The 27,725-nt window shown below is 36.0% G+C and overlaps 1 protein-coding gene across 1 annotated transcript in view; it reads right to left on the reverse strand.

Moving 5' to 3' along the window:
• The window catches only part of IL13RA2 (interleukin 13 receptor subunit alpha 2), an 82,331-nt gene that overhangs the window by 46,494 nt on the left and 8,112 nt on the right, over positions 1–27,725 (reverse strand). The window contains exons 7-8 of the mRNA XM_063084866.1: positions 26,023–26,164; positions 23,424–23,539 (exon numbers count right to left, since the gene is read on the reverse strand). Of these exons, the coding sequence (XP_062940936.1) occupies positions 23,424–23,539; positions 26,023–26,164 (258 nt within the window). The remainder of the gene's footprint in view (positions 1–23,423; positions 23,540–26,022; positions 26,165–27,725) is intronic.

Raw genomic sequence — 27,725 nt, forward strand, 5'->3', positions numbered from 1 at the left:
TGACTGTAAGCAATGTGTGTCACTTCTTGGGCTAGGTGATTAAGAAGTAAGTGTCATTCTGCACACTCTTTTAGCTGGAAGCAAAGAACTCCAAAGGCCTAGGAGATGGTAAAGCTTCCAGAGGAACGGTGCCTGTGTCCTTGGGTCATCAAATGGATGGCTAAATCCTGAACAAGCACATTGGACTTTACATTAATGACAAACTACCATTGTGTAAAGACAATGAGATTTATGGGTATATCTGTCAGAAGAGTAACTATTACCTTAACTAATACATTTATAGAAGATATGATTATCTATATAGAAAATGCAAATAATGTGTAAATTAATAGAAATAATAATTATTTAGCAAAGTGAGTGAATGCAAAATCAATACACAAAAATCAATTTTGCATACCAGCTGAGGCACTCATACTTACCCAGCAGTGTCCCACCCGGCTGTGGCCATTAGGCACTCATGTTTGCTATGCTATAACCAACACCCTTGCTTGGATGTCATACAGACCCAGCTGCAGCTGCAGCCGGGCCTTGTTTTACACTGTGGTTAACACACACTGCTGTAACAGAATTTTCCCTTCTGCTTCTCTTTTGTAATTTTCTACTCTGAGACAGAAGCATAACCACATAAGATCATAAGATCACCCCTCTTGCCTTGCTACAAAAACCCGGAAATGCTATGATATAAAAATAACAGCCCTGCTGCATTTGGGGCTCAGCCTTTGGACAGGAGTCTGCTGAGCTAATGCTGTCATATCAATAAACTCTGTTTCCTATTTTAAGCCTCAGTGTTTCCTGCCTCTCCCTGCAAGTTCACAGTAACTCACTGCAACACCAGCAACAAATAGAAAACATAAATGTTAAAAAATCATTTCAATAGTGACAGAATATTAAGGTGCAATGGAATAAAGCTAATAAAGTTGTGAAAGATATATAGAAAATTATAAATCTGTATTAAAAGATAATCAAGAAGATCCAAGTATATGGAGAAATATATTGTGCATAGAATTCTTAAAATTATAAATACATCAATTCTACCAAAATTTATATATAGATTCAATTATATTCCAATAAAAATTTTAAGAGGGTGTTTCAAGGAACTCAACAAGCTGATTCTAAAATTTATATGTAACAACAAAGGGCCAAGAATAGCTAAGACACTTTTGAATAACGAAGAGGAAGAGGAAGAGGAACAGGAAGAGGAAGTAGAGAAAGGAGAAGAAGAAGGTGAGACACGGTATGAAAACTTGCCCTACCATATCCCAAGACTGATTATAAAGCAACGAAGACAAAGAGATTTTACCACAGAAATAGACAAATTGACCAATGGAACAGAATAGGGAGCCCAGATATATACTCATTCATATATGAAAACAATATATGGCAGAGCTCATTGTAAATCAGTGGGGAAAGAAGGAATGGTTAAATAAGAACCCATTTAGAAAAAATGAAATTGGACCCCTATTTTACACCATTCCCAATATTTAATTCAAAATGGATTAAAGTCTTAAATGTGAAAGGCAAAACTTTAAAACTTCAAGAAGGAAATATAAAAAGAACACTTACATGACCTTTGGATAGGGAATGATTTCTTAAACAAAACAACAAAAGGACTAACCACGAAAGCATTCCTATAGCATCTAAGCCTTATTTCCAAAATTCTACTGAATCTAATTTTACATAGGTTTGTAACTGCTTGATTGTTTATTCCACTGAACTATCAACTACTTGAGGATAAGACTGTTTCCTATTAATTTTATCTTTCCCCTCACACTGGCATATGTTAGTTGAGTCTCTTATGTCACAAGAGAAGAGAGAGTTTCAGGAAGGAGTGGATAGGTTTTACTTTTCCCTTGATTTGGCACTCTAGTGCTTTTCCTTCTCTGACAGCTACCCAAGTTTTTTCTTCCTGTTACATACGTGAAGTGGCATTCACACATCTATAACACCATCCTCCTCATACAAGCCATGTTTTTCATTACCCACTCTTGATCATCTGCCCATATTTAATCCCTCAGTCCCATATCCCATTTCTTCATGGCCTAAATTTTCTGGGCTTTCAAAGGAAGCAATTAAATGGGAAAAAAAGAGAAATCTATTAATATTAAAGAAAAAATCCATAGGACACCCTTCCCAGTATTGTTTGTTTATTTCTAAATGAATCTCTGGAGGCTAACCTCCAGAGAAGAGATTCTAAAGGTGCAAATATGATTCAGAATGGGAGGACTACATCACTTCAGACCAGTCTTAGATCTGAAAGAGAACTTCCCAAGGTAACCTGGTCTAATTTCTCTTCCAATGTGAGAATTTCTTCTGTCACATTCTTGACACTTAACAAAACCATTCAGTTGTAATCCTCCAGACAGAAAAACAGAACACTTCTGGTGACAAGCAGCTCACTGGTTCAAAGAGAAAACTGTTCTATTTTGTTTTGCCCTAGCCAATCATTCTAAATCTAGAAAAGGGAACACACAGCCTTCAGGCAATAGTAGCTCATGTGCATTGTCAAAATTTTCATATTTCTGTTGGTGGTTTCCCAAGGTATTTTCTCCAGAAAGTTTTTCAACATGACCCTTTAGATTGCATAACTAATGACAAACAGAATGCCCCAAGGCCTCCTGCATATAGAAAAGCAACTAGTCAAAGCTAGTCACCATCCTCTAAATGCTACACTCCAAAAATTTTGAGTCATTTGAAAAGACACAAGAAACTGAATCATGAAAATTATTATACCAGCAGCTCTATGGGGTGTGTCAATAATAAAATTATCAGTGAATCAGAGATAAATGTTTAAAGCTTCTTTGGAAGAGTCTGAAGAAGACATAGGAACAGAGCATCAACAGTTTCATTAAAAGAATCAAAATATGTCAGAATTGGAAAGGTCTTCTAGAGGTCATTTAGTCCAGCTGTAGTACACAGAATTCTAATCCTACAAGAGATTCTGAATCAGAAGAACTTCATGGTTAATACATGTGAAAAATCCTTCATACAAAATTCCCCTCTAGAGGATTCTAGATGGCATTAGCATGTTAAAGGACCTTGATGAATGAAAGAATCCTATAAGCACTGCTTAACTTAGTGCATCACAAACATATTTAGCCACAACCATCCATATTTAGTAACACCTAGCAAAATATCAGTGCATCTCAAATATACTCCAAGAAATGCTAACCTAGTTGACTTTTCTTATTTTAAAGACGAGGGGGGAAAGACCCAGAAAATTTTCTGGAATGCCTAAATCAACAAAACTACTTAATGGCAGAGCCAGGACTACAATTTGTGTATCACACCAGCTTATAAGTCTGGAGCGTTTGACCACTCCTGCTTCAGCTGGGCTGGCTGAATACTATTTTTTTCTTTCTTTCCTTTAGAAAGCCCTATGTAAGGCTGAGTTATGATCCCTTTGTATATGTTTCAGTGTGGCTAAAGACAGATAGGGGGTGGGGAGAAGAGAGAGAGAGAGAGAGAAGAGAAAGAGCACACCAAGGGCATGGGGTGTTGGGAAAACACACTTATCCAAGACAAGCAACACAATGAAGAACCAGTGAGGGGCAAGATCATGAAGGGCCTTGTATTCCACGCAGTAGACTTGATCTTTATCATAACAGCAATAGTAACAAATTGAAAGGTTTAAGCAGGGAAGTTACATAATCAGATTTGCATTATAGAAAAATTACTCAGGGGGAAAATCCACAATTTTCACAGAAGGAAGTTTACTGTGCTCAGATTTTTGGAGTGCTTCTAATATTGTCTTAATCATTTGTCCTCTGTTCTGAGTGTTGAATTATTAATCTACTGGGCCTGAGGAAAGATCCTGACAATCCAAATCATTCAAAGATAATGTACAAGAGTCAATACACCCAAATGGCACAGCTGACTCATAAGCTGTCACATAAATTGCCCAAGTTAGTAAGTATTTCAGTTGGAATAGTTCCCAAGGAAACTCACACTTGTTATTTCCATAAGACAGTAGATTCATTGGGAACACTTTATTTTTAAACTGTGTTTAAGTTCATGATATTCTAATTAAAGAAATAAAAATTTTGAATTTTCTTTCATGATTTATTTCTACTCATCATTGTCTTGGAAACAATTGTTCACCAAGAATTTGTCTCAACCAAGCTCAATCCAAAACGTACATTGAAGGAGCTCATTACCACATGTTTTTTGAAGATTTCAATAACTGCAACATAGTGACCCTCATGAAAAATCTACCTGAACAAACTTCATTTTACAAGAAATTATTTTAGTGAAGGTGGCCAACTATACCAGGGCCCTGTCCCATTTGTCATGGAACCTACATAACTCCAATGCCATATTACCATTTTTGGTGCCTCAAATTCTTTGTCATCTTAAGTCCCAATAGAAGCATAAACAGTAATTACACTTGAAATGAAAATAATAATAGAAACAAAATTATGAATAATGCAGTACCTTCTAAGTGATAAACACTATATACATTATCTAATACACGTACAAAATCCTTAATAAAATCCCACGTTAGATACTGTTAATATCCCCAGTTTTTTATTCAAACATAATGGATTGTACATATCTGTGGGGTACCACACTGAATATCAATATCTGTGTGCAATACGTGATCCTCAAATCAGGATAATTACTGTATTAATCATGACACAATGTAATCATTTTTGGTTGCCCTTTACCAATTTCTTGATAATCCCTACCCCCTTCCCCCTTTCCCACCTCTGGTGGCCACAGTTCTATTCTCCCCTTTTGAAAGTTCAATGGATTTTTGTGATTGTTCTATCTTTCTTTCTTTTCTTTTTTCTTTAGCTTCCACTTATGAGTCAGGAGGATATGTGGTGTATCTCTTTCTTGCCTGGATTATTTCACTCAACATAATTTTCTCTAAGTTCATCCACATTGCTGCAAACAGCAGAAATTCATTATTTTTTATGGCAGAGTACCACATCTTCCTAATCCAGTCGTCCATGAATAGACATTTAGGTTGGTTCCAACTCTTGGCTATTGTAAATAGTGCTGCAATAAACATGGGAGTGCAGGTATCCCTTCGACATTATGATTTCCATTCCTTTGGATATATACTAGTGGGATTGCTGGATTATATGGCAGTTCTGTCTGTAGCTGAGGAATCTCCATCCTATTTTCCATAACAGCTACACTAATTTACAGTCACACTAACAGTGTAGAATGGCTCCCTTCTCTCCGCATCCTTGCCAGCATTTTTTTTCTGTCTTTTTGATAACAGCCAGTCTAAATGGGTTCAAATGAAACCTCAATGTGGTTTTGATTTGCAATTCCCTGATGCTTAGTGATGTTCAGCATTTTTCCATGTGTCTGTTGGCCATTTGCATATCTTCCTTTGAGAAATACCTATTCAGCTCCTTTGCCCATTTTTTAATCAGGATACTTGTTTTTTCTTTTATTAAATTGTTTGAGTTCCTTGTATATTCCGGATATTAATCCCTTGGTGAATGCACAGTTTGCAAGTATTTTCTTCCATTCTGTAGTTTGTCTTTTCACTCTCTTTATTGTTTCTTTTGTTGTACAGAAGCTTTTTACTTTAATATAATCCTATTTGTTAATTTTCTTTTGTTGTCCATGCTTTTGTGGTCTTATTCATAATGTCTTTACCTGGACTTACTTCTTGAAGTCTTTGCCCTATGTTTGAAACATATATAGTTTCAAGTCTTATATTTAAGTCTTTAACCTATTTTGTCTTGATTTTGGTATATGACAGGAGGTACAGGTCTAGTTTCATTCTTCTTCATGTAGATGTCCAATTTTCCCAGCACCATTAATTGAAGAGGCAGTCTTTTACCCAATGTATGTTCTTGGTGCCTTTGTCAAAGATCAGTTGGCTATAAGTCTGTGGGTTGATTTCTGAGTTTTATACTGTTTTCCATTGGTCTGAGTGTCTATTTTTATGTCAGTACCATACTGTCTTGGTTACTATAGCTTTGTAGTATAATTTGAAGTCAGGTACTGTAAATCCTCCAGCTTTTCACCCCCCCTCCAGGATTGCTTTGGCTATTCAGGATCTTTTGTTTTTCCATATGAATGTTAGGATTGTTTTTTTCTATTTCTGTAAAGAATGTGATTGGTATTTTGATGGGGATCATATTGAATCTGTAGATGGTTTTGGGTATTATGGACATTTTCACTACACTGATTCTTCCAGTCCATGAAAAAAGAAATGTCTTCCATGTTTTGGTGTCCTCTTTAATTTCTTTCAGCAGCAATTTGTAGTAGTTCTCATTGTAGTGATCTTTCATCTCCTTGGTTAAATTGATTCCTTGGTATTTTATTTTATTTTATTTTATGGTGACTATCATAAATGGGCTTGTTTTCTTGCTTTCATTTTCTGCCAGTTTGTTATTTGAGTATAAAAACACTACTGATTTTTGTGTCAATTTTGTATCCTGCAACTTTAATAAGAGGTTTTTCTGTAGTCTTTAGGTTTTTCCATATATAACATTATGTCATCTGCATACAAGGACAGTTTGACTTCATCTTTTCCAATCTTAATGCCTTTTATTTCATTCTCTTGCCTGATTGCTATGGCTAGTACTTTCAAAACTATGTTAAATAGGAGTGGTGAGAGTGGGCATCTTTGTCTTGTTCCTCTTCTTAAAACAAAACCTTTCAGTTTTTCTCCATTAAGGGTTATATTGGCAATGGTTTTATCACATATGGCTTTTATTCTATTGAGATACTTTCCTTGTATACCTAATTTACTGAGAATCTTTATGAAGTGATGTTAAATTTAGTCAAATGTTTCTTCTGCATCTATTGAGATAATCATATGGTTTTTGTTCTGATTTTGTTGATGCTGCATATCACATTTATCAACTTGTATATGTTAAATCATCCTTGAATTCCTGGAATGAATCCCACTTGATCATGGAGCATAAATTTTTTTAATGTGTTGCTATGTTCTGTTTGCTAATATTTGGTTGAGGATTTTTGCAAAAATGTTCATCATTTTGGCTTTCCATTTGCATGGTGTATCTTTTTCCATCCCTGTGTGTGTCTCAATAGGTGGGATGGGTCTCTTGTAGCGCACACATACTTGGGTCTAACTTTTTAATCCAAGCACTCAATCTGTGTCTCTTGAATGGGGAGTTTAATCCATTCACATTCAGAGTAGTTATTCACAGGTATTGTTTAATTCCTGTCATTTAATTGCTTTTTGTTTAGATGTTTTAAATATGTTTTGATCCTTTCTTCCCCTTTTATTTCTCTTCTTCAATGTTAATTAGAAATTTGAGGTGGCATGACTTAGCTTCTTGCTCTTTCTCACTGGCATTTTTGTTTTAATGGCAAGTTTTGATCTTTCTTGTGTATCCATGATAGGGATCATCTTTATTCAGATTCTGGATGAAGGACTCCCTTGAGAATTTCTTGCAGAGCGGGCCATGTGGTGGTGGACTCCCCCAATTTTTGTCTGGGAAATACACTATTTCTCCCTCATTTCTTTTTTTTTTTTTTTTTTTTTTTTTCGTGACCGGCACTCAGCCAGTGAGTGCACCGGTCAGTCCTATATAGGATCCGAACCCGCGGCGGGAGGGTCGCCGCGCTCCCAGCGCAGCACCCTACCAAGTGCGCCACGGGCTCGGCCCATCTCCCTCATTTCTGAAGGAGAGCCTTACTGGATAAAGAATTCTTGGCTGGCAATTTTTTTCTTTTAGAGTATTGAACATATCATTCCACTTTCTTCTGGTCTGTAGGGTTTCAGTTGAGAAGTCTGCTGTTAGTCTGATGGGGGTTCCCTAATAGGTGACTTGACACTTTTCTCTTACTACTTTTAGAATTCTCTGTTTGTCTTTGAGCTTTGCAAATTTGACTATACTGTGTCTTGGAGAGGATCTTTTTGGATTGAATCTGTTTGGGGACCTTTGAGTTTCCTGGATCTGAAGGTCTGCATCTCTCCCTACACCTGGGAAGTTTTCTATTATTATTTCCTTGAATAGGTTTTCAATACCTTTTCCTTTATCCTCCCCTTCTGGAATACCCACAATTTGGATGTTAGAGTTCTTGAGGTTGTCTGCTACCTCTCTTATATTTTCCTCATTATTTTAATTCTTTTTTCCTTTTTTCGTTTTTTGTCTGCCTGGGTTATCTTGAAAAGACCATATATGAGATCTGAAATTCTTTCTTCTGCTTGTTCTTGTATGCTTCTCAAACTCTCTGTTGTGTTTTTTATTTCACTGAGTGAATCTTTCATTTCTAGGAGTTCTGCTACACTCTTTTTAAAATATTAATCGCTTTGTACATTTACTCCTTCATATTCTGGGTATTTTTTCTTGTTTCCTTGTTTTCTCTTATGGAGTCTTCTTTTATCTCTTTGTATTTTCTTAAGATCATTGCTTGGAATTCCTTTTCAGACATTTCAAAGATTCCCTGTTCTATGGGGTTTGGAATTTGAGCGTTACTGTATTCCTTCAGTGGTGCCATATCCTCTTGTTTGTTTGTTGTTTCTAGTATTTTTTCATTGATGTTTGGTCATCAGGTAGAGGACTTGCTTCTCCTGTTACTCTGGGATTGGCTATGAGGATAAAGGTTTCTTCCTCTATTTTCAGGTTCTGCTGGTGACTCTTCTTATATCAATGTAGTTGAGTGAGTGGCAGGCTGCCTGTAGAGTGGCCCTGGCTGCTACTGTGTGGTGAACTGTCCTTGTGGTAACAAAAGGTGTGGCAGTGTCTGTATTACACCACCTTGGCTCCTGTTCCAGCTTTCTGTGGCTATGGACTGAGCCCCCTGGTGCTGTGCAGGTCTTGGCTCACCTTGGCAGCTGCTGTTGCTGTGGGCATTTCCCTTCCCACCGTGGTCGTAGACTGAGCCCCTGGTGCCTTGCAGGTCTTGGCTCACCTTGGTGACCGCTGGGCTAGAGGCACTTCCCTTCCCTCCATGCCTTAGACTGGGCCCTGTTTCAACACTGGCCTTGGCTCACCTCAGTGGCTGCTGGGCTGTGGGTGCTTCCCTTCCCTCCAGGGCCTTAGACTGAGCCCCCAGTGCCATGCAGGTCTCAGCTCACCTCAGCGACTTCTGGGATATGGGCACTTCTCTTCCCTCCGAGGCCTTAGACTGCAGAACTACTTTATTTAAAGAAGAAAAATAATTTAAAAAGAATGAGTACATATGCACATATGCCACAAATATGCTACAAGAAAAAAATGAGAGAAGAAAAAGGTAAACAAATAGCAGGTAAAGAGCACTTTATTGTTGTGAAATGGGAGCAAATCATAACCAAACATAGTGCTAAGAATTCAAAGAAGTTAATGAGAAAAATTGCCTTACCTTAAAAAAACAAAAGAAAACAAACAAACAAACAAACAAAAAAACCCAAAGAACTTAACACAAAATAAAAGTGCTCAAGAAAGAAAAGTTGACGGTAAATTGAAATAAGTTGGAAGAGCTCAGCAAAGAAGTGGAAGAGAAAAATAAAACCATCACAGAAATTAAGAATATACTGGAAGCAGCAAAAAGGAAAAGAGACATCATTAAAATCACAGTAAGGGATAAGAAAAATTGGCTTGAGAAACTAATTCAGAAAATGGAAAAGAGTTAAAGAGAAGCTGTTGACTTTGTAAGACATAAATAGCAGATCCAATACCTGCGTTATTGGTTTCTCAGAAAAAGACCAGAACAAATTAGAATGGAAAAGTTATTCAAAGGCATGATATAAGAAAATATCATGAAATTCAAAGAAACATTTGAATCTATAGATCGAAGGACACATGACATGCCAGGAATAATGGACATTAGGACTATCTTAGTAAAGTTCCTGGATTTCAAACATACAGAAAGATTCCTTTGAACACTCAGGAAAAACAAACAAAAACAAGGTGGGGAGACCAAGCTGACCTTAAACTTTTACATAGAAGCACTAAACATTAGTGGACAAAGCAATACTCAGGAAAAGAAAATGTGGCCAGTATTGTTCAATTAGAAAGACAAATATTTTCAAATGTCCACGATCTCAGGGAATGACTCCTTCGTTAATAAAACTATGCCCACACAAAAACCTGCACATGAATTTTACAGCAGCTTTATTCATACCTGAATGAAATACTGGAAGCAACAAGATATTCAATAGCTGAATGGATAAATAAATTGTGGAAGATCAATATAATGGAATTTTATTCAGCAGTAAAAATAAATGAGCTACCAAACTATGAAAAGACATGGATAAAACGTAAGTGGGTATTAATAAGTGAAAAAAACTAGTGTAAAAAAGGCTACACAAAACATGATTTCAATTATGTGATATTCTGGAAAAGGTGTAATTACAAAGGGAGTAAAAAGATCAATGGTTTCCAGGGGTTCAGAGTGAAGAGAATAAAGGCTGAATGGGGGAAGAATAGAGGATCTTTTAGGGCAATGAAACTATTCTGTATAATATTGTTATTTTGAACACATTACACTATACATGTGTCAAAACTCACAGAACTTTACAGCACAAAGTGTGAACCTTAATGTATACACATTTTTAAAGATCATTCAGGAGGTCAGGGGAATTTCAAAATGAAATGCATAATATGACAAAAATAACCTAATCATATTACAAATGTATGAAACAATCTCACTGAAGAGGGTGGGGAAAACAGTGCTGAGCTAAATAACTTTAGAAATGGGTGAAGTCTATAAGACTAAAGGCAAAAGAAACTGTACATAAGCATTCTTCTCTAGTTGATGATGTTTCCCATAGGGGTACAAGCTCACGATCCTGATAATACTATGTGTGTATACTTGAACAATTAATTAATAGATGGCAGATGGTGGGTGACAGGTTTCTCACAGTAGGAGTGGGAGGTTACAGACAAGTAAGAGGAGGAGACGAAAGTGATCTATGTGGTAACGTATTATATAAAAAAAGTATTCTGATATACTAACAGCCAATTATATTGATAACGGAAGAAGGATACCACTTACAATAGCTACAAACAAACAGATAATTACATAGGAATAAATTTGATAAGAAACATGCAATGTCTATGTGAAGACAACCTTAAAAAGCTACTGAAAAACACAATATAGGACTTGACAAAATGAAAAGGCGCCCATTTTCTTGGATAAGAAAACAATATTTTACAGATATCAATTCTTCCCCAAATTATTCTCTAATTATGAGATCTCAATAAAAATACCAAAAGGATTGGGTAAGGAATAAAATAAGCTAATTCTAAACTATATGTGAAAAAATCAACATGTAAGAAGAGTTAGGAAATTTCTGAAAAAAAAAGAATAATGATGGGGGAGGGCTGTTCTTACTGAATATTAAAGCATATTATTTGGCTACATAATTAAACAGAGAGGTACAGGTGTATGATTACACTTACAGCTCAATGGGAAAGAAAAGAGAGTCCAGAAATAAACTCAACTACACACACACACACACACACACACACACACACTATTAAATTAAATTAAATTAAAGTGAAAGGTTTCATTTCATATTGGAAGAAAAGAGCATTTGTGCAATAAATTTTGATGTGATTATTGGGTAACATCTGGAGAAAAATATAAACACAGGATTATTATTTTTCTATACCCCAGAATTCACATATATGTTCCCAAAATGCCCTTCACCTACCTTTGATTAGCAATGCCTACTTGTCCTTCAAAATTAAATTCAAACACCCATTTCCCCTTCTTTCTCTTGCTGAACAATTCATTATAAAGCTGTCAGGTATGACAGATAAGGTAGACATCCAGGGTGGGGGAGAGTCAAACAGCAGTGACCCCACGGTGAGATGTTAGAGGTGAAGTGGGGTGAAAAGTATATTCATGCAGTCAGAGGAGCCTAGTGTGGGGAGTCAGAACTCAAATAGGGTGAGATGAGATCCACAAAGGTGTGGGGCTGGGGGGAGGCAAGCTACTATGAGATGTCACAGCCTTATCAGGGTAAACAGGGTGTTCATGCTAGAACCTGTCCTGGCAGGGATAGTCAGTGCCCAAGTCGGATTAGGAAGGCATCCATGCAGAGGAGCAGCTTGATGCAAGATTCAGCCCAGTCAGGAAGGTATCCAAATGGGAGGTTGTCCTGGTGCATAGAGTCAGAAGCTGAGTAGTTGAGGAGGAAATCTCCAAGGAGAAAGCAGGTTGGCATGGGGATTCAGAGGCCAAGCAAGGTGAGAAGGGCATCTACACATGCCAGTGAGGCAGCCCTGTTTGGGCAGTCAGAGGCTGAGTGGAGTAAGGGAGGGTGTCCACACATGGGGGATTACCATGTAGAGTTCAACACCCAGCAGGGTGAGGGGGCCGTATTTGTAAAAGGATGGCCTGCCATCAGGTGTCAGAGTCTGAGCAGGCTGAGAGAGGTGTTCACACGGGTTGGGGGCAGTCAAGCATTGAGGGACATCAGAACCTGAGCAGAATGCAGAGGATACACACACACACACACACACACACACACACACACACACACACACACAAATCACACACAAATCACACACACATTCACTCACATATACATTTCCCAAACTTTGTCCAATGAGAGGGCCTAAAAATAATGAGTAACATATAGCCTTCATATATATGCTTCTAAATTTCATTTTCCACTGAAAGAAATTGAGTCTTCTTGGAGAAATAGCTAATTCCATGATGGGGGCAGAAAAGTACAAGATGAACCCAGAATATGTTGTACCAAAAGCAAGAAACTGCTCAAAGAATAATGGGGACATGTAAAAAGGACAGAGACTTCAACTTAAAGAGGTTTCCATTGGCTAAATCTGGAACAGTATGAGCATCAAAATGAATAATAACAGTAATGGCTTATAACATGTTGAAAAGCATAGGAACCCATTGATCAGAAAAGATATATTTTTAATCTAAATTTTGATAAGGAATAGGATATTTACATACCTTAAAATACAAAATACATATTAATTACAAGGTGACCGGAGAGCAAGTTTATGGTGAAGATGTTTAATAGCAACCACTTTAATCAAGTAATCAAAGTGAGCATCATCAATAATGGGCTGCTCTGAAGTCGGGCACCAGCCATACAATGCAATGAAATGAGTATAGCATCACTTCTGTGATGTTCCTGCCAAAGATGCATAACATGAAATGAATCATGAGGAAACACTGGAAAAAGACAAAATTGAGCAGAATTCTACATAACTGGCCTCTAGTTTTGGTATCAGGGTAATACTGGCTTCATATTATGAGCTGGGAAATGTTCCTTCCACGTTTTCATTTAAGAAGAATTTGTGGAGAATTGACATGGAATTAGCATGAATTCTTTTTTAAATTTTTGGTAGAAATCACCAGTAAAGCCCATGCTTTTTGGGGGGGTGGGTGGAGATTAAAATGACAAGTTCTATATCTTTACTGTTCAGATTTTTAATTTCGTCGTGAGCCAGTTTCAGTCATTTGTATCTTTCTAATAATTTTTCCATTTTATGTAAGTTTTATAATTTGGGACATAGCATTCTCTTATAATAATTTTTATCTCTCCAGGGTTCAATAGTAATTTCTCCTTTTTAACTCTGATTTTAGTAATTTGATCCTTTTCTTTCTTTCCCTCTCTCTCTCCCTTTTTCTCTCTCCTGTTTTTTGGTCCTCCTAACTAAAGGCATGCAGATTTCATTATCTTTTCAAATAACCAACTTTGTTTGTTGATTATCTGTTTTTTTTTAATTCCATATTTCACTTATCCTGTGCTAATTTTTATTATTACTATCTTCTGCTTGCTTTAAGTTTAGTTTGCTCTTCTTTTTTCAGTGTCTTAAGTAGAAGGTTAGGTTATTGATTTTCTTCTTTGTTTTTTGTATATGAATTTATAATTATAATTTTCCTGCTAAGCACTTCTTTGGCTGAATCCCATAAGTTTAGGTATGTGGTGTTTTTGTTTTCATTCTTCTAAAAGTATTTTCTACATTTCCTTGTGATTCTTTCTTTGCCTCGTTGATTATTTAGGAGTGTGTTGTTTATTTATTTGTTTTTGCTAGCATACTTTAAATTTTTATTTCTCTCTTTTTTTTATTCAGTTATTTTACCTCTTGGGATCTACCATAAGAAAATAATCATTCATGCAAATACTTACATACAAAAATTACATTGAATCATTATCTGTAACAGGGGAAAAGTCAGAAAGATTTAAATGTTCAATAATTACATTATAATGCACTTTGTGCATCCATTGAATAACTTATTTTTTGTAGAGTTTTTATTAATTTTAATTGTTTTTTGATGGCGGCCAGTATGGGGATCCAAACCCTTGATCTTGGCATTATCAACACCATGCTCTAACCAACAGTGAAGTTTTTAGAGAGTGGGAAAGCTAGTGTGTTAAATGAAAAAAAAAAGCTCAGAAAAAATTTATTTCTAAACTGGCAAAAATTATACATTATATACTACTGTTACACATTCACTACATAAAATCAACTGTAAAACTAAGGAAATATTCCATAATGTTGACAGGAGTTAATGCTGAATAGCAGGACCCAATTGATTTTCATTTTCTCCTATTTCCTAAATTGTCTTTAATTACTTTATACTACTTTAATATCTGAATTCCAGAACCTACCCTGCAATCCAAAGACAATGGCAAGAATATCGGAAGGTACTGTAGCTGAAAGTAAACCCATACTCAGAATAGTAGTTCAGTTTTATTTCCTGTGCCAAAAAGACATTTAAGCACCAAAAAATAGAAATAAAAGTGGACCCTGAGCACCCAAGAGCCAATACAGGCTAACCATTAGGACCCCACACTCAAGTGGCAACTACTGCAGAAATCACTGCACTGGGGAAGGATGTACTGGCCTAGGAGTGGACTTAAGGTTAGACCTCTGCCCCTTTTCCCAGTCCAGGCCTATCAGGAAACAGGGGACCCAAAGCGCTGCATGGTCCATACCACCAGGGAAAGATGTTCAAGAAAGTTGATGATGGAAATTGGGAGGAGTTGAGAGTGTTTAGTGCTCCATCAGATGGCAAGGATGCTGTGCTCACTGTGAGCTCCTTGCCAACCGCCCCTTGGTGGGGTTAGGCATCTGGAGCCAGGGACCCACTGGCGATCTCTGCTTCTGAAGGGGTCAGGAAAGGCATGCTGAGGGCGAATATGTGTAGTCAGATTTCTGGCACTCTGGCCACAGGCATGGGGTCTCCAGTGGGGCATGGGGTCTCCAGCGGGGCCTGGGTCATGAGGTGCTCATGAGATGTGGGGAGCTCCTCCAGCTGCAGTTAGGGGTGTACCTGAGCCACCATGGGGGCAGCCAGGGCCTCCCCAGCCACTCTGGCCAACAGCACCACCCTCTGGGTAGTCTGCACCTGAGTCTGTCGCATGCATGTCTGCCACTGCTCTGCCTTTGACCACACTCTCCTCTCTTTTTTTAAGATAATTTATTATACATACATGTGGGCTACAATGTTGATTTTCAATAATTGTGTACAATGTGATGGTTAGATCAAGATAGTTAGCGTATTCATCATTACAATAAACAATCATTCTTTGTGTCTGTTGACCAATTCCTCATTAGCCCCCTTCCCTCTCCTCCTCTCCTCCCCTTTCCACCTCTAGTTTTCTAAAAGTTCAATGTATTACTGTGATTGTTGTTTCTTTTTCTTTCTATCTCTCTTTATTGTTTGCTTATTTATGGATTCAGCTCCCATTTATGAGTGAGAACATGAGGTATTTCTCTTTCTGGACCTGGGTTTTTTTTCACTTAGTATAATTTTCTCCAGGCTCATCCATGTTGCTACAGATGGCAGAATTTCATTCTTTTTTATGACTGAGTAGTATTCCATTGTGTATATATACCACATCCTTATCCAGTCATCCATTGATGGACATTTAGGTTGGTTCCATATCTCGGCTATTGTAAATAGAGCTGCAATGAATATGGGAGTGCAGGTATCCCTTCAACCTGATGATTTCCAATGCTTTGGATATATCCCCAGTTGTGGGATTGCTGGATTATATGGTAGCTCTTTCTGTAGTTATACAAGAAACCTCCATACTATTCTCCATAATGTTTGTACTAATTTACAGTCCCACCAACAGTGCAGAAGTGTTCCTCTTTCTCCACATCCTCAACAACATTTGTTATTCTGTCTTTTTTATAATAGCCAGTTTGATTGGGGTGAGGTGATATCTCAAAGTGGTTTTGATTTGCATTTCCCTGATGATGAGTGATGTTGAACATTTTTTCATATACCTGTTGGCCATTTGTATGTCTTCCTTTGAAAAATGTCTGTTCAGTTCCTTTGCCCATTTTTTACTGGATTATTCATTTTTTTGCTGTAACGTTGTTTGAGCTCTTTGTATATTCTGGATATTAATCCCTTGTCAGATGAATAGCTTGAAGATATTTTCTCCCATTCTGTAGGTTGTCTTTTCACACTGTTGATTATTTCTTTTGCTGTGCAGAAGCTTTTCAGTTTAATGTAATCCCATTTGTTTATTTTTTCTTTTGTTGTCTGTGCTTTGGGGATGCTATTCGTAAAGGAGTGTTTGTTTAATTTCCACATATTTGTCTATTTCCCAATTTTCATTTTTTAATTGTTTTCTAATTTTGTTACATTGTATTCAGAGAACATAATCTCAGTACTTTTACATTATTTAGGTTTGTTTTATGTCCTAGTGTATGATGTGTCCTGGAAATGTGCCATGTGCTCTTAGGAAGAATGTATATTCTGTTGCTATTGGGTTAATTGTTCTATTGATGCTTGTTAGGTCTAGCTGGTTTATATTATTGTTCAAGTATTTAGTTTCCTAGCTGATCTCCTCCCTAGTTGTTCTATCCATTATTGAAGGTGGGTTATTGAAATCCAACTATTATTGGTAAATCTCCTATTTCTCCCTTCAGTTCTATCAGTTTTTTCTCTGTGTATTTTAGGGATGTCTTGTTAAATGCATATATAATGTTTATGTCTTCCTGATGGATTCACCCTTTTATCATTATAAAATGTTCCTCTTTATCCCTAGTGATTTTTTTAATTAAAATCTTTTTCATTTGATATTAATATAGCTAATTCTGCTCTCTTATGATTAATGTTTGTATGATATATCATTTTTGGTCCTTCATTTAATACCAATATTGTTAAATCTAAAATATGTCTCCTGTAGATAGCATATAGTTGGATCTTGGTTTCTTATCCAGTCTCAAAATCTCTCTCTTAATTATATTGTTTAATTCATTCACATTTTACATTATCACTAATATGGTTGAACTTAAAACTGCCATTTTACTTTTTTTCTATATCTCAAATCATATTGTTTTTCTTTTCCTCTTTAATGTCTTTATTTGTGTTAAGTAAATATTTTTAATATACCATTTAAACTACTTTAATGATTTTTCACTAATTTTTTTAAATTTATTTTTTTAGTGGTTTCTCTAGGGTTTTCAGTATACATTTTAATTTACCAGATCAACTTCAGATTTATACTAACTTAATGACAGTGAGACACAGAAATGGTACTTCTATATAGCTCTGTCCCCTCTTCTGCCTTTTTGTACTATTATATTGTTATACACATTACATCCGTGTATGTTACAAACCCAATATATTGTTATAATTATTAATTTGCATAACTTTATGTCTTTCAAAACAGTTGAGAAAATAAAGGAGAGCAAGTAATATTGATAGAGTTTGTTTTATGAACCTTCTTATTCACCATACCTGGTTTCCTTTACTTCTTCCTGTGGAGTCAAGTTATCATCTGGAGTCATTTCCTTACTCCAGTACAGCTTTGCTCCTACCTACTTACTTTGTGCTGTTATTGTCAAATACCTCACATTTCTATATGCTATAGGTCCAACAGTACAATTTATACTTAGTCTTTTATACTATTGCTGTTTAAATTACTTAAGAGGAAACAGGAGAAGAAATATTTATTTACAGTGTCTTTTATAGTTACATAATTACCTTTAACAGTCCTCTATTTTTGTGTGTGAATTTGAATTAGCATGTGAGGGTGACTTGCTGTCAGCCTGAAGAATTTCTTTTAGTTTTTCTTGTAAGGAATGTTTGCTAGCAACTAATTCTCTCAGTATGTGTTTATCTGGGAATGTATTTATTTTGCCTTCAGTTTTGAAAGGTAGTTTTGCTGGATATAAGATTATTTTTGGTTGACTTTTTGCTTTTTTCAGCACTTTAATATACCATTCCATTGCCTTCTGTTCTTTATTTTTTCTTTCTTTTTTTTTGGTCGTTTTTTCGTGACCGGCACTCAGCCAGTGAGTGCACTGGTCAGTCCTATATAGGATCCGAACCCACGGCGGGAGCATTACCGCGCTGCCAGCGCAGCACTCTACCAAGTGCGCCACGGGCTCGGCCCTGTTCTTTATTTTTTCTGATGAGAAGTCATGTCAATCTGATTATGGTTTCCTTGTATGTGGATGTCTTTGCATGTATCCTACTTGGAGTTCATACAACTTCTTACATGCATACATTAATGTTTTTCATCAAATTTTGTAAGCTTTCAGTCATTATTTCTTCAATATCTGTCTGTTTCTCTTTCTCCTCTCTCTTTGAGTCCCATAATATGAATATTGATGTGTCTATTACTCCTTTATGCACAGTTTCCTTTAGTTTTTAAAATGTGTTTAATGAAGACTTCAATTCAACATAGATTAATGTTTTTCATTAAATTTTGTAAGTTTTCAGTCATTATTTCTTCAATATCTGTCTGTTTCTTTCAGTATCTGTTTCTTTCAATATCCGTTTGTTTCTTTCTTTTGTCTGTTAAATCTGCCAGTAGGACCCTTTCAAAGGCAGTTTCAGTTGCCTGCTTTTTTTCCTCTCGGTAAGGGTCACATTTTCCTGTTTCTTTGAATATCTTGTAGTTTTTTATTTTTAAAAATGGATATTTTAGATAATCTATTATAGCAACTCTGAATTTGATCCCATCATGTTTGCTTATTTATTTGTTTAGATACTTGGCTGAACTATTTTGATAAAGTCTATCCCCCTCTTCAGTGTGTATCCTCTGATGCTGCTATCCTGAGGGCACAGCCTTAGGAATTCCCTGACCTCTCCTTCCTTGACCCCACCACCCACAATCTATTCTAATCTCTTTCTATGATCTCCCCAGTTAAACTTATTGCCTCTATTGCTATCACACCCAGTTGTTAGCTTACAATAATTGTTAGTTGACTACTCCACTGTTTGCTGAAATGACCTGGGGCATAAATTGTTCCGCAGTGTGATCCAATTAAATTCTGTTCCACTGCATAAGTAGCCCATGAAACCTGTCTTAGAGATTTTCTCTCAAGATGTGGAGGGCTTTTCTAGCTGCCCGATTTTCTCTTTTAACTTCAAGCTGCTGATCTACCATTTTGCTCTCATTTGCTACCATTGCTGTCATGGAACTACTAACCTCCTTTTAATTACTCACCAGCAAGATCTGCATTTTAGACTTGAATTTCCCCACTCTCTATTCCAAATAAAGTCAGTCCCCCTAGGGAGAGCTCTGCATTCTTATGGCCTGATTCTCCCCACAGGTAGAACCTCTGTGCTAGTGCTTCATAGACTGGGGCAGGAAACTATTAGTCTTGCAGTGGTACTCCTTATAAACAGGACTATGGTCTTGGGAGGCAGCCCTGGTCTTCTTGGCTTGTCCCTCCTTCCCAGTGTGGAACCTGTGCCCTACAGGCAATCTGGAGCAAGGATTATTTGGGCTCATTATTCTTGGCCTACTGTGCCTGGGGTAGAATTTCTGTCCTATGAATGGTAGCTGAGTGGAATAAAAGAGCCTTAGACTTTTTTTCCTGGAATACATTTTCTGCAACACAGAGCTGGGGAGTATAAGAAATGTTGATGCAACCCTTCCCAGAGAGAAACCACAGCCACATACTGGAGCTGGAAAAGATGGAGCCCCATGTTATTGGCTACAGCCACCTGGAGTAGAGTTTCCATTTCACTGAGCTGGTAAAGGTGGAGAAGGAAGCAGTTTATGGCTCAAATGCCACAAACATTAGCTGTTCTTTCTAAGATTTAGTAGGTTTTCTTGAATAAATGCTTCTCCATTTGCTGTAGACTTTTAGTACAATCTCCAGAGACTATAGATATTTGTTTTTTACAATTGTCATGAGTATGGTTGTTTTGCTGGCAGAGAGAGTCTATTCTTTTTTAAGTAACTTCTTTTTAGAGTGAATGCACCTAGGACTGTTCTAAGAATGAAAATTATAATGAATTCCCATCTTAGCTCCAACTCTTTAGACAAATTATTTAACCTAAGATTTTTTTTCAATTTATAATATAGGTACCTTACATACCTCTCAGATTGTACTGAGGGTTAAAAGATTATTGAAATAGTATTATACAAGTATAAAGCACTTAGCAAAGACGTTGACTCATAGTAAACACTTGATAAATGCTATTTCTCTCCCCTTTAAGCAGATGACTATCTCACTCAGGCTGGATAGCTGTATATTTACACTAGCACAGTGTCTGGTATACGGTATGTGTGCAACAAATGTTGAACTGGATTGAAGAATAGATAGATGGATGAAAGGATGAATGGTCAGAGTGATTTCTAAGGTTCCAATCACTGATTTACCAACATAAAAAAATATGAGTGATTTTCATGTTTTAATGGTACAGCCTTGACAGACTAATCAGAATTGATGCTATCAGGAGTGGCTACACAATTAACAGGGCATAGTGAAGAATGAAATATGGGGCCTCTTCTTCAAAAATTATTGAGAATTTCAAGATGGCAACAGCAGATCATTAAACCATGTTTGGGGCCCTTTCCACCGTGAAGCCCTATGTAATCACGCAGGACACACTCATGAAGCCATCCTTGCTAGCCTTAGCCCTAAAGTAGAGTCCTGGGGCACTCCTGCTGTGAAAGAATATTTATTATTCCTTAGTTGCTGGATCTTGGGAAATCTTAGGAAAGGGGGGTTCAGAGTGAGGGGTTGAGGCATCCCCAGATAGCAGAAGACAGATGGACAAGAAGGAGCCATGACTTAGAGCACTGTTTGTGTACCAAGCATTTGGGGAATATTCAGTATCTTAAAACTCCATCATAATGCCAAAAAAAAAAAAAAATGGGAGTTAAAAAATTTAATTTCATAAAATTTGAGGTCACATTATTGTAAGGTTAATAAACCTACACAGCTAGCAGGGCAGGTGTTCCAGGGGTCCTCTTCCAAGATCCAGCTGTGTCCAGGATACAACTCTGGCATTTGATTGTCATATCCACTTTGTTGAGGCAATTCTAGTTGAGTCTTCTAGGTTTATGACAGCATTTCTAGAAATCCTTTGATTAGTAAGGCTTGTTATCCATGCTGTAAATGAGGGAATTGGAATACCAGGTCTCCAAGACCCACTCATCCTCTCAGTATGGAGTTGCCTGCTATTTCTCTGCCTCACCTTAGCCTCTCCCTTCTACATTCCTTCTTCTTCCCCAACATCCCTCAACACACTAAGAACAACTTTAGCAAGCCCTAGTTTGACAGCAATGGCCAATCATATTACATCTGAATTCACCATAGGAGTTTTAATGTTTGCAAAGACGGGTCTCTTTAGGAAAATGGTGATGCATCCTATTATTGATTACAAGTGATAGTTTTAAAAAAGGGTATTCTGGATTGCACTTCAGTTTAAGTTCTTTTTCCCCTTTTACAGATGATCAGTGGCAATGATAGTCATAGCTGTAGTTATACTGCCCATGAAGTTACCTCTCCCTTACGTTATTTTAGCATTTTTCATTCCAAAATACTGCTATATATCAGTGCTTTTCAAATTGAACTTGCAAATGAATCACCTGGGGATGTTGTTAAAATGCAGATTGTTAACTTAGCAGTTCTAGGTAGGAGCATTTCTGTTATGCTCCCAGGTGATGCCCACTCTACTATGAATAATATTAAATAAAAATTAGTCTAAACTAAAACTTGGCTCTTGATAATAATCTGTACTCCATTATTTCCTAAATTTTATAGCAACTGTCTACACCTAGGTTGCCACGTTCTCTGAAGGTTGGGTATACTTTTAAAAGGCTTCTGACTGATTTCAGAGGCTTATACCTTTTTGTCCTTGAACAAACAAATAATCATACCATCAGAAAGCAGGAAATGCTGCCTGTCAACTAGTATAGGAAACTCCCAAGCTTTTACTGTGTAGATTGTGACTTCTGCATTTTTCAAATATGATCCCTAGTCATTTCATTATTTTCAGCCTTTTAAGCACGTATTCCTCCCACTTTTCTCTTTCATGCAATATAAAGCACGTATTTAGGATTCTGAATCTATTTGAAACTTCTTGCTTCTTACTAATCCTCCACACAGGTTACTTTTAAAGCCAAACGATCTTATTCATGGTGAATATTTTCACCTCAAGTGCAATTTAAAACAAACAAACAAACACTAGAATCTCATCTTCCAATATTTGGCAATATCTCTGTGGCTTAGCACAAGTTGTAAAATCACATTGTTTTATTAATACATCATTAAATAAAATCTGACCCATCCCTTGTCTTCTCTACATGCAGCATGGATTTATGAGAAAAAAAAAAAACCTGTTTAATAGAATCCAGAAAATTGACTTCTAGCTGAGAGTTTGAGTACTCCACAGCCTATTTAAATACAATTTGCTTTAAAATAAAATTATTCAATACTTGAAGAAAAAACTCAGTTTAATAACTCATATTTAACATATGGCCATATGATTGGAAGTTGGCGAGTCAACAGAGTGTCTCTTGAGAAAAAACTTAGTTTTTCTTACGAAATATCTGAAATTTAGAAAGAGTTCTGTTATTAACAAATTGTCATTAGTAAATGAACTTTTTCACAGAGAATTAATAACTCAGAGAAATGAGCAAAAAAAAAGCATTCAGTAGACAAAGTAAAGCATCTCATACACATTCTCATTTCTCTCTATCTCAAAAGACATGGTTAAAGATATTTTTCTCTTAGTCACAACTCCTCCTTAAAGCCCACTGACCCATAGTGATCCTCCATCTTCTGAGATTCTGTAACATTACCTGTTCAACTCAAATAGCAATCATCTGAAGTCATCTAGAAGGATGTATTTTCTGCATGAATCCTGTCTCTCCTGCTAAAATGTGAGCTCCAAGGCAGGTACCATGTTTTGTCATTTTTATGTGATCTTGTGCTTGTAGCACACTGGTCATATGTTTTATTCTAAAATAACCATTTTTAGTCATTCTTTCCTTTCCCCAATCCTGCTCTTCTCCTATAACTCTTTCCTTATACTGTTCTGTAATCTAGAGGTAAATAGTATTCATGTTCTAAAGTCTTATTCTTCTATTTTGACAAAAGTAAATCCACCCCAAAATGTAGCTTTTTAGGGTTAATTTTTTGAGTTGCTGTATTTTCTGAAGACATCGTCATAATCATACAGCATCAATTGTATACCCACAGTGAGCAGGCAAAATTATAAAATGTAAGTCCCACAGTTCTAAATGCAGAACATTTTTTGTAATCTACTGTCTCACACTAAACATTATAATATTATACACTTACCATTTTCAATATAGCTTTTTGCTTATACAAAAGCAGACAAGTTATTAACAAAAGAAATAATGACGCAAAACCAAATGGCATAAATAAAAATGACAATGTTTCCTTCCATATGTCACCTAGGATTAAAAATCACAGAAAAGGGCAAGTGTTAGAGGTTTATAACTATTTTTTGAAATGGAATTATTCTATAAATCAACTCCCAGTAAATGGAAAAGAACTCAGTTAAAGTTGGCAGCCCCTGCCATATTTGCCAGAGCCTAGACACCACAGTTATGTTTGAGTACAGCATTTCTTTCATTTGTGCACTTTTAATATAGAACTACTTTACTGAAGATGACATCGATTAATTTTACTTAGAAAAATAACTCTCCAAAGCACAATTCTTTTTTCCTAATATGATTTGGTTTAAAATTTGACCTTGCTTACCAGAGCGGGGCAAGGGAGAGGTGGACAGGGAGAAAGGGAGGAAATGGTAAAGGGACACAAAAAATTATTACATTGTATAATGTTCAACTTTAAAATAAAGCATTTATATATATAAAAAAAGAGGCTTCATGCAAAATAAATAAATAAATAAAATTTGACCTTGTGAATTTTTCATAAAAATTGATAAAAGATTAGCCTACTGATTAAATATACATGTCCCACGTAGCTCTTAACTCTCAGTAATGTTTACTTATGTAATGTTTAGTGAGCAAGAGCTGGTCTTCAATAAAAATTTCTGGGTGAGTAATGGAGCTAGTCTTATAAGGCCACTTTTTAAAAACTGTCTCACATTTCAGAGACTAAAGGGAGGGATAAGGTTTTTCTTCTTTTTGTTTTTTTGTTATTTTAGGGATGAAGTTTTAATGGTTCTTCTGCATAGCAAGAAATAAGCAATCACAAGAAAAACTAAAAAAGTAGACAAGGTTTGTCGTGCCCAAACTAGTATCTCCCATTTGTTTTGGGGTAATATAGAGCATCTTGAATTTCAGACCCAGACTTACAAACTTTCTCCCACCCTACCATTTTCATTGTCCTATTCCCGTAGGATCTTATTTCGTACTAGAAAATTACCCGTTAAATTCATTTGCTCAACTCAGTTAAAATTTGCAAGAATACAACCCAGAGAAATTATGAATAAAGTAAGTTTTCTGGCATGCAAAATCAACAGTGGGAAGGCAGAAAGCTCCTTTGCTGAGGTTCTACTTTCTTTCCCTATACATAGAGTCAATTCTGAAGAAGACATATTTTTATTTCTGAAAATATTATCGTCCTATTTTTCTATAACTTGAAACATCCAATAAGAACTTTCCTAAAGAACTAAGACCACATGCAACACAAGAAATGTTTTGTTCCTAATTTCAGAGTTAAGATTCCACCAAGAGATACCCATCAGGGCAAAAGAAATCTCAGTCATCAATATCACTAATAAAATTATATGTGGAACAACTAAAAGGACGTATATTTTGTGGTTAAAAACTCATCATAACCACTTTATACAACGCATTGACTAATGACAAGATATAATTCAGGACATACCTTTACACAAAGTCTTCAGATTTCTTATAGCGATGACAAAAATAAAAAATATAGAACTAATAAGTGTTCTTTCTGACTCCATATATTTCTTGGTTAATCGAATTCTCCCCTCCCCTGCCTATTTTTTCTCCATAACTCTTAGTGATCATATGATGTATTTGGCTTCTTTTTTTATTACCTATCTCCACCCAACTTGGGAATAAAATATAAGTTCCACAAGGGCAAAGATTTCTTTACTGCTGTATCTCTAATGCCTGAAGAGGGTCTGACATATAGAAGGTACTTAATAAATATTTGATTAATGAAAGGGACCAGTGATATCACTATACTCATAAGGAGGTAATAGAGATTCCACTGTAGTAGAACAACATGCAAGGAGATGAATGATTGATAGAAAAGCCAGTATCTGTCTGTATCTACATCTGTATAAGTATTTATAGCTGCATCTATATCAGTATACGTGAAAGACCAATGCTGACATAATTTCCTTCAATTTTGAACAATTATTACTATTTTCTACTGATAAAGTCAGTATATTATGAAGCACAATCATATTTGCCTCACTCTCTAGGCTTTTTAGTTTATATTATTATATAATTTAAATTTCTTTTGTCACATAACTTTAAATCAGTGTTGGAAGTGAATGGAATATGCATTTTACTAATCATGACAATTAGTTAGAAAAATATTCATTAGGCATAGCACTACACAGTAGGAAACAAATGTATGCTGACCTATACATGCTTTAAGATTTCTGTTCTCTTGAACACTGAAAGCATAAGAAAATATTGATTAAAATAGGCTCTGCTCTCCCCTAAAAAAGAACTAGCATATTCACTTTACTGACAATCAAAATAACAAAATGTTGCAACAGAAGTATAACAGAACTCCTAGTTGTAACTGAATATTAGACTTTCAATAAGTCTATGTTCAATTGAGGTTCTGGCTAATTTATTTTCTTTGTTTTATAGACTTTATAAAAGAGGCTTTGATTTTTATAACTATAAATCACACCAAAAAAATTAATTTTGCTAGCAAATATCTCCAGTTATTGAGTTACTATCCTTTTAGCTCATACCTTTCCAGCATTGTTCATCACTCCACTCACTCCAAATTCCATCATCTGAGCAATAAATGTTCACTTTGCTTCTTACTAAAAAGCATAACTGTAGGCTTTCATTTGTTCTCAAAAGGTACATTTCATTTTCATCTGTGGTACTCTGGAAGCCAAGAAAAAAACAATATTCCATTATCTGATGTAATTACATCTGTCACTTTCAAAGAGGGTTTTGTTACATAAAATATATGCATCAAAAGACTAGAAAGGTATAATCCTAACAGGGATTATCTCTCTGTATGGTGGGTTTTTTTGTTGTTTTTTAAATTTTTTTCTTTCCTTCCTTATCTATATTTTAAAATTTTTATATGGTAATAATGGATCATTTATAGTAAAGGGCAGTGTGTGTGAGAGGGCAAAATTCCTAGGTAGCCTTGGTGTTTATAATGCCCAGTATTTGGACTAGTGTCAAATTTCCCACATTCCATAAACTGGAAGATGCTACATACATTGAGTTACCAAAACACAGAGCATCATGTAAATGTCATTTCTATGGAAACTATAAAGTTCATATACATAAAGGTTTTTTTCCCCTTAGTCTTGTTTTGGTTAACCTCCTTAAAACCTATGTAATAGTGCTCAGGGCTTGGCACGAAACTGCTTCAACTATGAGAATATCGCAAGGCTTGATGATCTCAAAGGAGAAAAATTACTGGAGCAATTATTTTGATTTTTGTATTTCAAAGAGCTGAAGAGCTTTTTCATCTAAAATAACAGCTTTCCTTCTGTTGTAACTTATCTTGGGAACCAGCTTAATGTAGTGTAGACTTTCAGTGGACTAGGAATCAAAGCTAAGTTCTAGTTCTAGCTATGAAATTTGATTGCAAGTTGATCCATTTCCCTGGGACCTATAAGCCAATTCAACAACCAGTTTTCTCATCTGCATATGAAATGAATTATACAATTGGCACTCCATATCCACAAGTTCCACATTTGCAGATTCAACCAACTGCGGATGAAAACTATTTGGAAAAAAACAGCAATACAACAATAAAAAAGAATACAAATTAAAAAACAGTATAGTGTAACAACTACTTACATAGCATTGACATTGTATTAAATACAATAAGTAATCTAGAGATAATTTAAAGTATAAGGGAGAATGTGCACAGGTTACATGCAAACACTATGCCATTTTATATCAGGAACTTGAATATCGAAGTAGATTTTGGGCAGGTCCTGGAACCAATCCTCCCTCCCTATTCAAAGGATGACTGTAATTAGAACCAGTGGCTCACCTACTTGTCTCTACCACTCCCTAAATTGGAAAACAATGAATAAAATCAACATATAACAATGTGCAGTTAAAGTCATCACCTTTTTTTTGGTGCTGGGGAGTAATTAGTCTTACAACCATTGCTTACTTTCCCTGTTAGCCCTTCTTCCCTGGCACAAGCAATTCTCTCGCAACCCTGCCATACTCTAATTTTGACCTGATGGTTGTTCTTCAAGAAGTGGATTTTGTGTTTGTGTTTTTTTATTTTGTTTTGTTTTGGTTTTACTTATGGCCTCTTCACAGTCTTTTTTAGGCCCTTGGCAACTTTAATTTATTGACATAAAACTGGAACGAGTGACTAGATTATCTCTAAGGTCCTGGGTGGTTTTAAAATTGGCATGACTTTGTACTTTCAGAGTACAAATATCTTTCCCTTGTACACTAGATT

This window comes from Cynocephalus volans, chromosome X (assembly GCF_027409185.1).
Source record: "Cynocephalus volans isolate mCynVol1 chromosome X, mCynVol1.pri, whole genome shotgun sequence".
Lineage (NCBI taxonomy): Eukaryota > Metazoa > Chordata > Mammalia > Dermoptera > Cynocephalidae > Cynocephalus > Cynocephalus volans.